Below are 13,891 nucleotides of genomic sequence, written 5' to 3'. Positions count from 1 at the left end.
AAATTTACAGTCCTATAATATCTTGATTTATGCCAACAGATGTGTACTAAAAATGCATAGTAAAAAAAACAGTATTGAGAGGCTTTAAAATACCACTGTGTTGGATTTATTCTAGGAGACAAGAGAATTGCTATTTAATAAATAGCATAGTTGTCCCAAGTTCATAAGCAACAGTACCTGTAAAACTCCTTTTTCCCAGCTTTTCCCTCATCTGTAGGTATTAGCCATCCTCCATCAGCAAGCTGCATTCCATTTCCAGCTAACAAATACTCCTTACTGAAAAAGTCTTTGATGAGAAACTGGAAAGATTCTGCATTTGTGCTGTTAACCTGTACACACTGTTTTGAAACACCATATGTGTATAGCTGAAAAAAATCAGATGGAGAAGACAAAATAATGACAATACAGTAAGAATTCAACAGAGAATTTAAATATCCAATCTTATAAATTCAGATTAAATATTTCTTTAAGGTTGAGACAGCTTTTGTCTGACCTTGCCATTTCATATGCAAACCATGGAAAATGGAGGATTCCCAACAACTGTTTTAGCAGAACAGCATCAGTGTTCCTTGAAAGTGTTTAAAAAATTCAATAGGTTTTGTACTTTTACAGTACCAAAAGCAAGAGCATTTTCATATAGATTTACCTAAGCTTAAATTTTTAACTGTTCTTTTAAACCAGCTCTTCATATGAATTTTAATTGGTGGATTTTTTCCTGTTTGACTACAACACTAGAGATTTATGACCTTTATTATTTGGAATAGTCTTAAAAACTGGATATATGCCACTTAAGTACTGTAGCAACTGGTATAACAGCTACTGTAAATACTTACCTAAAAAGTGAAAAATGTGTCTATTCAAAAGCTACTGAGTTTTTATTTGCTAGTCTTGAGAAACAGATGTGAGACAAAAAATAAAAAGATGTCAATATACCTCCTCTGTAGAATAAAAACTAGGAGATTTCTCTTCTACTGCAGTTTTCAGAGAGATTCTATTGCTTGCAGATGTTTTAATGACATAAAGAGTGCCTGGCTGTGAACGAATATTTTGCCTACATTTCTTTTTAATTCTCATTTCCTGCAGATCTCTGGCACAGCGGAGATTTGTCACCATCCTGGCCATTGCTGCAAATTAAAAAAACCCAAAACATCACAACCTTTTAAAAGCATAATCAAATAAAGACACACAGTCACACTGTAGCAGATTCAGAGCAGCATTTTTTCTATGGCACTCTGCAGATTTTCAGAAACTGCAAGTCTAAATATTAAAAGTTTAATGCATTTAGAAAGCAGTATTTACTGAAGGCATTTGAATATTTATATAAAACAAATTACATATCCATATTAATTTTATATAAGTCCCTGAACTAAACTTCCACCACATATTTTTCTCATATGAAGATTGAACTCAGCCTTCATAGAAAACTCCAAATGGAAAGAAATTAGTTGATGACTACAGAATCCATAATCCTGAAATTTTGGCCTATCACTGCAGGATCTAATTCTGCAAATGTTCATACACCTGTTCAAATATACGCAAGTCCTTCTGAAAAAAATCCAGATTATTTGATTGTAAATTACAGAAGTAATCAGAAGAACCAGAGCATTCAAGAGAGCTTAGAAGGCATAAGCCCACATTCTTAAGTCGAACAGTTGAGCATTCAAAGTCTGCCTCTTTGAAAATGACACAACCAACCATTTATATGGCTAAGTCTACATTTTAATTAGAGGACAGAATAAAAAGAAGCTCCTGTAAAAGTGAATGAAGTATAGCAAGGCTAATCTAAAGTTCCTAGATTATTTTATCTATGAGATATATAAGAAAAATCTAATATCAAATGTTTCTAAGCATTGTGTGAAATATTTTCCTTCTTCTCAATTAACTCTGGCAATAAACAGGATGTGCTCTTTTAAGAGTGCAATATAAAATATTAGCAAAGTGGTAATTTCCTAATTTTCCTGCCAAAATAAAAAAAGTTTTAAAAAGAAGCTTCTTTTTATTAAAAAAAAGTCTGCAAATTATGCAAAAACCTGTTAAAGAATCAACTCTGATAGTATTCACAATAGTTAAGTGAGTAAAATCAGAAAATACCTAAATTGCCATTTTCTAGGTCAGTGTCTGCTGCATGCTGGATACAAGGCTGATGATCTTGAGGGTCAGCAGTATTTTGTTCGGTTCTGATCTGATTTAGTTCCATCTCTTTGGTCATACTTTTGCTGATGGGTGAGTCACATCTGCTGCTGCTGCCTTGTTCGCATGTGGAAAATGTCAGCTTGGTTTTGAAAGGTGGAATAAAAGTTTTAGCAGCTTTGCCAGATTTGTACAAACTTCTCGTTTCTTCACTCTCTTTTGCCGAGGCCTTACAGGGAGTGGAAACCCCTGCAGCATTGTCTGAAGAGTGCCTGAGAGCACAGTGCTGAAAAATGGCAGGTTTAGACTGAAATCCTCTCAAGTCTTGATCTGGCAGAGTGAGGGTAGGATTCTTGACTTCTTGTCGTTCTTTAGTTGACCTACAGAAATGAAAATATTTAAGCATACAGGTTTCATCTTCCTGACAAAAAATCTTTGACAGGAGTTTTGTATTCTTAATTTAGTAATACAAATTTCAATTCTGCATCTATAAAAAGACAAAATATCAGTCTTTGATATTTAAAAAAACAGAATACTTCTATCTATTGAGAAAAGACATAGTATAATAGGGTATATTTTGTTTAGCATCTCACTGGTCTACTGCAACAGCATGTGTTATATGGTAACTTAGTATTTATTTTGTCATAAAAATGGTTAGCCTTTTACAAAGTTGGGTAGTAAATTATTACTGTATATTTTCAGACAGCTACAAAGAAGAACTCAAAAATTTCTCACCCAAAAGGCTGACAAGTTACAGGTTTTAAAGGCACATGGTACATAAATTTTCTTCTGTCCCTAAAAATACCTGTAAGATAATAAGAAAAAAAAAATGTTTGAAATGACGCATTACATAGTTAGACAGAAATTTACAGCACATCCTTTATCTATATTAATGATATATTGAAAAGTCTTCAGAGTGCATTTAAACAGCTTTATTCTTTCCTGCCCCCAAAAATGTTTTTTTAAACATCTTTCCAGAGAGATCTAAAGGATATGTGCTCACAATGCTCAGCTCTCAAGAGTTTGTTTGTGAGCCAGCAAGATATTTTTAGGCTCCTGAAAGGGAAATGTTTATCATGTATTTAACTCCAGGTAAGCTCACCATTCCATTTAGAATTCTTTCAGCAACTTTTATTCTTTTATTTGACATTACAACAGAAAAAGGCACATTTGCACAAACTCCTCCTTCCATTACTGAGGGACATGCTTATCTTGGAATTATCAATGTAACTAAATCATATCTGCCTGGACTGTAAACCCATTTGTGCTATGCCCTTAGGGTGCAAAAAGGAAGTTTCATATGAGAAGTAATTATATAATAAGTATATTACCAGTAAGTATCTACACAAAGTTAATAAAATGCATTCTTCCTATTGAGCCTAGAATTTGTGAGATTTAGGATTGTGAGAGAGCAGGTAAATTCCTCCTGAACTGGAAATTAAACCATAGTTCTTGCAGAAGAACATATTTAGAGTCTGTGCAATAAGGCAAATCATTAATCACATGATTTCAAGTCTGCAGGGACATTACCACAGCACCTTTCCTGAATTTCCATGACTACATTGATAAATGCAGTAGTTAAGCAAACTCATTACATGTTAGGTTATTGGAAATTGAAGAATTCTCAAGATAACAACTGACACTGGATTACTGCTTAGAACACAAGATGACTAACATTACCATCAGGAGTACTTTTTGAAGCTTTCAAAGACCTGGGGTAATTCTTTGTTCTGTTAAATTCAAGCAGAAGCTGCCTCTTAATTGGAGGTTCACCTAAAATAAAAACACAGAGTTTTAAAAGTGATGTTCCTTTCAAGTTCAGTTTCTTATCAATTGGCACAACACAACTGTAATTTCTAAATAAAACACTGAAGTCAGAGCAAGCAGAATTAGCATGTTTTCAGGTCACATGTCTTAAATGGCCTTTTCAAACACAGAGCCACCTCACCAAAAATTGCAGAAGTTTGTCCTGTACAGAATGACTGCATATTGTGTTACCAAGAGTGACAACAAAATCCCATATAATGAAGCCTGTTATTAAAACTTTTGTGACCAGTAATTCTTTTCCACCCAAAATGAAGTCTGTAAGCCTGAAGTTCCCAAACACATTCAGTTTGCCTCAGAAAGTGCATCACAGTGCACCTCAGCAGCACAGCTCTCACAGTGCACTTCACCTGCATCTCTCTTTGAATTTTCAGTTCAAGAGTCCCTCCAAATTTCTAAGAGTAACTCATCTTATACAGAAGCTGTAACTAAGGTCAGGGTTCAGCTGTGGCATAGCTATTTCAAGCTGGAGAGGTAAGAGTCCTTCCCTGGCTTTTGCCACCTACCCAAACTTTCCAGCGCTAACCTGCCTGACCCTTACACCTGAACCTGTGCAGCCAAGCAGGGACTTTGCTGCAATCACCCCTTCCACAAGGAGTTTTCAGCTAGCCCAGGTCCCTGAACTGGTCTGGGTGTCTGTGCAAGCATCAAGTACCAACACTTCAGCCCTAGGCAGTTCAGTTTCAGAAGGCAAGAAACTGCTTTCAGACCAACAACTATTTTTCATATCAAACTAGCAATCTTGATACAAGAGAAACATTTTCCTCACCTACGATGCACAAAAAGGTGAAAATGAAAATACTGCTACTCATTTTTCAAAGAAAAAACACTAGATTTGTACAGAGAGGGAAAAAAAGTCTGCTCAGAAAGAAAAGGAGCAACAACTTTCTTCTGTAAGCTTACAGTAAAAGAGCAAACCTGTACACCTTCAAAATTACTCATCATTAATTTAGCTTCCACTGTGCATATTTAAGCCTGGAAAGAGTGGATGAAGCACCCTGCAGCACGAAGAGTTTTTGTCATTGACACATAGAGAAAGAACTTGAATGTTTCTGTGAGCTAAAAATCAACGTAACATGCAAAAAACCCCCCAAAACCTAAACCAATCCACTATGCAAAAATATGGAGTTGAACATCTGTAAGATAAAACACCTACCAAATGAGTTATTTTCTTCAAAGTGCCTCTTCCCAAAGGTCTTATTTTGGAAGTTTTTATCTGGTCTGCCACTGAAGGTCTGCGCAGCATTAATTTGTACTCCAGAACTGGAAAAATTGTCTTCCATAAACGCTCTTTCACTTTCTACAGCCTCTACTTCCAAATAATTTTTTGGACTTTGGAGAAGATTAGTATTAATTTCTGCTTTAGCAGTAGCACTGCATGAAATTGCTTCAGGTTCTGGTTTTGACCACAGATTCAGCTGCCCTTTTCCAAAAGACTCAGTTTTCTCTTGCTGGAAGTTATTTCTAAATGATGCTAATTGCTTGTTTTTCTGATTGTATGGTGTGTGCTCAGGCATTTTGACATGGTAAGTACTTTGAAGATACTTTATTTCCTGAGGGCAGATGCTTTTAAAGTCAGAATCTTGATTGCAGCTTTTTTCAGTTTTGAATTCTGGGATCACCTTATCTGATAAAGATTTTACACGTTGACCGCTGTCTTTAATTGAACTAAGCTGATCTGTAGTACAAAGCCCACTACTCAAAAAGTAATCAGATTCTTCTAAAATTGCCTTTGCTTTTTGATAGGCATCTTTAGAAACTTTTACCTGCTTTCCACTAGCAGTGCTGAAGCCAAAAGCAGAATCTGAAATCAATTCAGGGCTGGTATTTTCTTCCCCTTTTGATGATACTACCTGCATTTTCCTAGGAAGTACTTCAGTGTGCATTTTAGACTTTTCTACATCTTCCTCAACTAAAAATTCTTCTTGTACATGTGGTGAATGATTACTGTCCATTTCAGAAAAGAGATGTCTAGCTTTCCTGAGTGACTCTTCTGAAAGCTGTACAGGCTTTCCACTTGCTGTACTGAAAAATCCAAAATGGCTTGTAGAAGCATCTGATGGCTTTATTTGCTTATTTGGAACAAAGTGCCCTAAAAGCTTAATATTCTGCTCAAAGGATTGCTTCTGAGAATTTGAAACAGACTTTGCATCTGCAGATGTGCTTCCTTCTTGGTGATTGTCTTCACCAGCACTTGCATTTACTTTAATAAATTGGGATGTGGCTGAATTGACCTCTTCACTTGTTGTAGCATTAAAAAATTTAGCAGAATTAGGACACTCAGTGTGAAGGATTACAGATGAATTTCTAGCAATTTCTGTTTGATTCCTTCTTGAGTTAGGCTCAATTTCATATTTTACAGCCTCACTGCAGTCTTGAAACATTTGTCTGACACTTGCTAATGCACTTTCTGAAACAGACACAGCTTTCCCTTTTGCTGTGCTAAACACCGTTTGTTTCAGATCACCCCTTTGCTCTTCAACCTTAAGTGTTGTTTCTTTTAACCGGTTAAAATTAGCTTTCTCTTCAAGAAGACTGACTAGTGACTGGTTTTGGCAAGAACTGTCTATGGTGTCTGTGAAGCAATTTTTATCAGCAGCAGGCTCATGTAAATGTTCTAAATCGAATTCCTTACTGTCACCATTCATGTAAGAGCAGCTACTTTTTGATTGATCAGCTTTATTGCTCTCCTCAACAAATAAAGTATTTTTTTTATCTCCAGGCACACAGTTATCTTCGAGGTCATGTGGTAACTTTATTAAATGCAGAGATGCAGCAGAGTGCACAGGAAAATCAAGTGTGTTTCCTGAATCATCCCTCTTTCTTGGTGCATAATCCACCTGTTTCTCTGCAAGGAATTTTCCGTCTTCAGACAAATGAGTTCTATTTAAATCATCAATCTTCTGTCCTTTAAGGGATTCTAATTCTGACTTTCCAGGTCTGATATCAGCTTTTTTATGAGTATGTACCAAACTCTCTTCACAAGCAGGATCAAGAATCACACCATGTTTAATAGGACTGCTCTCTATTGCCTGCTTAAACTGATCTCCAAGCTCTTCAGCAACAAGCTTTTCATTAAAATTGAGTTCTTCTGAGTCACACTGAGCAATGCTTTCAATACATAAATCACAGTCTTTAACACAGTTCCTGCCACATTTCCTTTTCTTGGTGAGAGTCTCAAAATTGTCATTTCCTATGTCAACATCTGCAAAAAATTGTTCCGCTTTAGCCAAAAATCCATCAGCAACTGCTATTTTCTTGCCACTAGCAGTATGAAAACCAGTCAGATAACTCCCTTCCACTTCATTTTTCCCCATGTTTACCTCTTGTTCAAGAGGTATTTGATAATGATGGTAAGAATCTATTTTTATTCTGCTTTCATTCACTAGCAGGTCCTTATCATGACTGGTATCTTCTCCCATATTTTTACAATCTGTTTTTTCTTTATCAGAGTTCTCCAAAACATTTATGTCTCCTTCTCCGCACTGTACACTGAACAAGGGCAGAGAATGATCCAACACTGCATCAGGAATGAATATATCACCACCAGTTGGAGTCTGAAGTTTTGGTGACAAACATTCATCTTTCTTTCTGTCTTCTCCTTTCTGCTTAGGAGACTGGCTTTCCATTTTGTAAGAAGTATTTAAACTGTGTTCTTCTGTAGTTGTAATAGCATCTTCTAGACATGTTACATCTAATGAGTGATCTTGCAAATTGCCTTCATCATCTCCTCGATTTAAAATTTGTTTTGAAGTTTTATCATTCTGCTTATGATTTTCAGTGGATAATAGGCTGTTGATAATGTTAATACTAGTCAAGCTAACGTTTTCAGTATTATTTACTGATATTTTTGTCTTGTTTTCCATATTTTCCTTGAATGCCGTGCTAGTATTTTCCTCATTTTCATTCTGTGCATAGTAGGAGAAACAACCTGTATGGGAAACAGCATTACTGCTTTTGAAATCTGGAACACGAACAGTTTTTTCTTTGCTTTCTTTTGTCATGCATCTGGAAAAAATACTGTTAGAAGACATAGATCCATTCAAATTGTGACATCTAGTACCAGTTTCAGAAGACTTAAACAAATAGTTATCATCATCCAAGTCTCTGAAGAGCTCTGCAGACCTGCTCAAAGCTGCTTTTGAAATATTTATTTTTTTACCTCCAGCTGAAGTAAAGCCTATGAAATTAGAAAAGCTGTCCTGCTTAGCTATGGGAAAGCTCTCATCAGATCTTCTACTTTCATTTACGTCTAAGTTAGTAAAAGTAACCTTTTTATAATTTTCATGTAAAAACACTGCATTTTCATTTTTCACCAATTCAGTGTCTTCATTGGTGTCTTCCTCCTGAGTACAATACTTGTCATTTTTTACTTGATTTTCTGATTTAAAAGTGCTACAAACCCCCACATTTTTCCTTGCTTCAGAAATACTTTCTACATTCTTTGTTCCATGTGTTTCTACAGTTCCTAATTGTTGCAAGCCGTGACTTTGTATTGTGCTACTTTGCTTTCTGAACTGTGTAAATTCAAACTGACTACCTGTTTCTTCCAAGATACTGGAAAGTTCAGCAATTTCAGCTTCTTGGCTAGCTGTCAGGGTTTGGTTTGCTTCTTGCAATACTTGTGGTGTTCTAGGAAAGCTTTTACACAAGCCAACCTTATGTTGAGTAAACTGTGTATGCCTGGGCTCAAGAAAACTTGCCTGTGAATCTGAAGAATCAGATAAATTACTGCCCAGCTTGCTTTTTGAATCTGAGAACAGCATATTTTCCTTTTTAACTTGATGTGAAAAGTTTCTGCCTCTTTCCATGCAAGAGGCTTCAAAGCATTCATTTTCAATATCCTTGAACAGCATTCTGCCTTTTGCTATACTGGCTTCAGAGAATTTAATCTGCTTATTGGAGGCAGTCTGAAAGCCATTGAAGCCCAGATTCAAACTGCATGCATTAAGATTCACTGATGATTCCCCTTTACACTTTAGGTTCTTGTTTGTAATTTTGCTGGAATACGTAGGTGGTACTTGTTTATCTTCCGCAGAAATTACTTTATTTAAAGAATTATTATCTACACAATCTAGTAATTCTTTAGAAATGTCTACAGCTACATTACTGAATGCAGCTGCTTGAGGGCTTTTGCTGTTTTCAGCTGGCTTTGGGTCTTCATTGTTGGCTACATCCTCTGAAAAGGCAGCTGCATCTGTTTTCTCCCCTTGTTTTAATACAGTACGGTCATTTTCTGTGCAGTTTATTCCCAAGGGTCTGTGTAGTTCTCTACAGCCAACTCCTGACCTCTGATCTGTAGAATGCCTTTTATTGGGTGATAATTTATTGCAACAGTCACTACTGACTCCAGTTATGCCAAAGTTGATCTGACACAATGTATTATGGGAACTGCTGTTTGTCACAGATGCAGAGTCACTGTGACTATCAACCACGAGTTCCTTGTCCCTGTGAGAAGACCCAAGTTCTTTCAGGCTCTGAGGTACAGCAGCTCCATCATTCACCTTAGCACTTACATCCTTATCTTCTTCACCTTTCCCTAAAGCACAGCTTTTAGGGAGAAATCTGGAATGCTTTCTTGACATTAGGCATGCTGAAGTCAGAACTTTACGTTTTATATTTGAAAGAATCTCACTATTTAAAGAATTTGTTGTGCCTTCTTTCAGTGTATTAGATACTTCTATGCATTTTATTGGTGCAGCAGGTTGATCTTCTCTTGCATTTTCCCCCAAGTCTCTCAGGTCTTGTTGTTTCAACCTATCACTGAAGGAATTATCGGATGAGTTATCCATTATATCCATTTTTAAAGTAGAAGTGCTGAAGTTCTTTGTCCTCTTACTTGATTCCAAATACTTTCTCTCAGTAGGAAGAAAGTGGTCTACAAGACAAGACATTACAGAGAAAATTTTGAATTAATTTATTCAAACAAATCCAGATTTTCATGAAATTTTGGCGGATTAGATAATTTCTACACAAGCTTAACAGCAGAACCCAAAGTATCACTTTTGTTTTCAAATGTAAAGGCCTTGACAAGGCTGGAGGTCTGTTTAACCTAATTATATTCTAACAGCCAGAAACAAGAGATTTGGCTGCAGCTAATGCTACAAGGAAAAAAAACCCAATAAATAAGCTTTTAGTTGTAATGAAATTTCAAAAGATGGGCTTCAACTCCTTGTGTCTCAACATAAGGATTTGTTTCAAATTTGAAGTACCTCAACTCCTAATATTAAGTATTTCTTTTAGCAAGAACGACAGCTTCTAAAAATAGAAGCATGTGCTTGCTTTCATTATATTGTTTTTTAAAGTATTTTGTGCTTTTGGAAGAAACGGATGTACAGCACCTAAATTCTGGAAAAAGCACCTAATTCTGGAAAAATAATTATACAACTTTAACATTCTTTATGATCGCTTTGAAGTTACTAACTCGGACAAAATGGCCCTTGACACAATGGATTTTGTAAAAGCATCATTGACAGAGATAACTAAGGTTGTCAATTACAATAATGGCTCAGGGTGGAAGTTTCTATTCCAGAAATTAGCCTGTAAGGAAAAAAGTTATCACAAGATTACTTGAAAATGATGCTATCCTTATCACTGTTTAACAGACCAATCCCATATGTTGACTGCCAATTGCCCAGCTACTTTTCCACAAACACAAGATTTTACATTATTTTATCTGAAACATTTACATGAAAGGCTCACAATAAATAATGAATCCTCCACAAAGGAAGAAAAGCTTAATAATATACCTTGCTCAACATCACTGGCCACCAGACAGCCTCTAAATTCGTATGAATCCGATTCCAAATGTGGTAATGCAGTATCAATAGGTGATTCAGAGGTTACTTCTTTTTCTATTTTTTCTTCTTGATACAGTAAAGTATTATTTATTCTATAAATAAACTTCTTGGATCTCTTTCTCAGACTGGGTAACATCTTCAGGTTTTTAAAACCAGACTTTGTAAGAGTATTTTCACTATTTATTAAATGTAGATCATCAGAGTTATCTGGAGATTTGGCACTACACACAAGTGGGTGAGACAGAACGTCAGTTAAGACAGATTTAGAAGTTGCTTTTAAATGCTCGGAAAACTTGTCAGTGTAGACTACAGAACATTCTGTGACATTTGCATGTTCAATTAAAAAAGAATTACAGTTTAAGAAGCTCATTTTGGAAACCTCAGCTGCACATCCTTTTACTAATTCTGGATCTTGAACACTCAATGACACAGATTTTACTGGAGTTATTTCTGATGTTGGGTTGGTTTCAGTGTTTTTCATTTCACAGCATTTTTCTGACAAATCCACACTCAACAGCTTTTGTGCTTTTATCAAGCCTGAAGAGTTCAGTAAAGATGTTTCCACATCATCATCCTTGGCCATTAGTAATGACTTTTCTTCTAAATTTTCTCCCCCATGTAAGTCAGAGGGTGGAGAGCTACATACAGACTTCTCCATATGAGTTTCGTCAAGACCAGATAAGTTCAGTTGAGACCACTGGCTTGATGGAGACTGCACTCCTTCTTTCACAGGCCTCTCATTCCCAAAGGACTTGTGTCTTCTATAATCATTCTCATCTCCTGCATTTCTAAGAGACTCCAGTTCTTTTTTGTGTGCTATTAAACAGTCATCTTCACTGGTGTTTTGGAGTAAAGAACCGTTCACTCGAGTACAGTGGCTATTTTCTAATTTCCAGCTATTTGTTTTGACTTCCTGTGAAATGCCATTCTTTCTTCCATTAGGCTGCTGAGAGGGAACATCCCCTTTTTCTTGTGTTTTATCTGGATTTATCTCATATTTCTCTACTGCATCCAGAGCATGTGGCATCAGCAGAAGAGTTCCACTGGACTCAGCTGGCATGTTGACTGTGCTCTCAAAGCTATCCATCTCACCCAGTAAGCCATCTAACACCTCCGACTCTGTAGTTTAGAGAAGATGGAGAGAGGAAAAGACATAAGAAAATAAGCTTTAGGAAATAACTTGGGAACAGTATTTGTAAATAGAGCTTTCAATTTTATAGTCATTAGCTTTACTCAGGAGTTACTTGGTAAAGAAAAACATAAGCAGCTGCTAGAGGAAACAGGAGGTAAAGGAAATACATGGAAATGCCCTGGCCTCCTGGGCTCTCTAGTGGCTAAGGCTACCAAGATGAAACCTGGCTGTCTCAAAAGAGCATATTTTCCCCCTTACAAACAGTGAATGAGTAGTAAATTTGACAAGATAAATATATTGATTTTTTTTCTTCCAAAATTTATACCTGATGGTAGGTACCAGATACTTTTAAGAAACTGCCTATTTTTATCTATAACTGGCAGCTAAAGAAACTGTTATATAAAGATTAATTACTAAATTGTCTTCCACTATGATATAAAATAGTACAGTATCTAGAAAGATTCAGAAATAGTCTCAGTCTTTTAACTGATTAGAAAGCTTTTAAGTAGTTCCATGATTGGCACAAATATTAGAAAAATAATGAAAAATTTTTGTTTGTGTTTAGAAATAACATGCAATGGGGGGAAAATAACCCAAACTCTACTTTGTAGAGCTTATACATATCAAATAAAAATATTACCTTCTCAAATGTATGAAATGAGACCCACTTATCAGAACATTCAAAAACATGTTTCATTTACAGAGTGCTTTTTAAGGTTTTTTCATATCACAGAAATCATAATAAAGTACCTAGAAAACAGTCCTCTGTTTTCCTTAGGTGCATAACCAATAGCTTAACTTTTTCTGTTAGCTTTTTTTAGGTATAATTTCTTTAACTCAGGACTCTATAACTTTCCCTACTAGAACTTATAAATAGCATAGTATCTGAAAGATTTTCCATTTGGAAGTTCATAGAAGATTTCCCAGTACTTGATCACACACAACCAATTATTTGCAATACATCCACTACAGGTTCATGCTGATGTTGTAGGCATAGAAAGTTACCCATTCTTTTTACTTTCTATTTTTTTTTTGCCTGAGTGGTAAATGAGATTTCAAGAAGAAGAAACTGTAACAGATTGAGTGTACATGTAGGTAATTTTCCTTTACTGAAGTAGGTTCCTCTGAAACAACTTCTGTGTCCATACTCTTTCTTTCTGTGATAACTTGTCAGTAGAGCTTTCTACATAGACACAGCTTATTTGTTTTTACTTAAACAAGAGACATTACTTTCTAGGATTAAAGAAAACAAGGACTAACTGAAAGACTGTACAGATACTGTCTGTACGCTGAATAATCTCATGACAGGGAAAAACAAAAATTAGGGAAATTAATTCTGACTTCTAAACTCACTGGAGGGCAGTATTATTTGATGATTTGATATATTATGATCTTATGTTCTTTAACTGAAACAAAATGTAAACCTAATAAAATCTATTGTACTTTATGATCATATAACACTATTCCAGAGAAAACCAACCTCTGAAAGCTACAAATGTGGAGCTGTCTTTTTTTTACACAGCATCTTCAAATGCCAAATTATCGAAAAGGGAAGACATAGGAAAAGGGAAAACACTTGCAAGTTATTTTGAACTCTAAGACAAATGGTGGTCTTCTCCCTTTTATTTTTCTCAGACACTGTTTTAACTGATCTTCTCTATGGTAGCAGGCAATGTAATAGGACCTACTGGAAAACAGACCAAGATCCATTAATTTGTCCTTAATTTCTAAAAGTATTTTGCTAATTACAGATTACTTGAATACATTTACTACCAAACACATTATTTTCAACATATTTGAACCTACAGTATAAAAACAGCAGGCCCAAATCACTCTGTAAGCCACAATGCTTCCTGATGCTAGCATTCTCAGCTCTCCTTATCAAATTCTAAACTGATTCTTTCATCATTCTTACATGTACCACCAAACCTTATTTTTAGGGCAGGCCATTCAATTCAGATAAGGAGACACAAGATCCTAAGGATATACTGTCCTGTCTAGCCAA

General features: G+C 35.7%; 1 protein-coding gene across 1 annotated transcript in view; it reads right to left on the bottom strand.

The window, feature by feature from the left end:
* Nucleotides 1–13,891, bottom strand: part of BRCA2 (BRCA2 DNA repair associated) — a 35,246-nt gene that overhangs the window by 12,296 nt on the left and 9,059 nt on the right. The window contains exons 11-17 of the mRNA XM_053932752.1: nucleotides 10,704–11,873; nucleotides 5,111–9,832; nucleotides 3,811–3,903; nucleotides 2,866–2,935; nucleotides 2,092–2,510; nucleotides 934–1,124; nucleotides 178–365 (exon numbers count right to left, since the gene is read on the bottom strand). Of these exons, the coding sequence (XP_053788727.1) occupies nucleotides 178–365; nucleotides 934–1,124; nucleotides 2,092–2,510; nucleotides 2,866–2,935; nucleotides 3,811–3,903; nucleotides 5,111–9,832; nucleotides 10,704–11,873 (6,853 nt within the window). The remainder of the gene's footprint in view (nucleotides 1–177; nucleotides 366–933; nucleotides 1,125–2,091; nucleotides 2,511–2,865; nucleotides 2,936–3,810; nucleotides 3,904–5,110; nucleotides 9,833–10,703; nucleotides 11,874–13,891) is intronic.

Source organism: Vidua chalybeata, chromosome 2 (assembly GCF_026979565.1).
Source record: "Vidua chalybeata isolate OUT-0048 chromosome 2, bVidCha1 merged haplotype, whole genome shotgun sequence".
NCBI lineage: Eukaryota > Metazoa > Chordata > Aves > Passeriformes > Viduidae > Vidua > Vidua chalybeata.
Note: the sequence above shows the minus strand (reverse complement) of the source record. Positions and strands in the feature narration are given on the sequence as shown.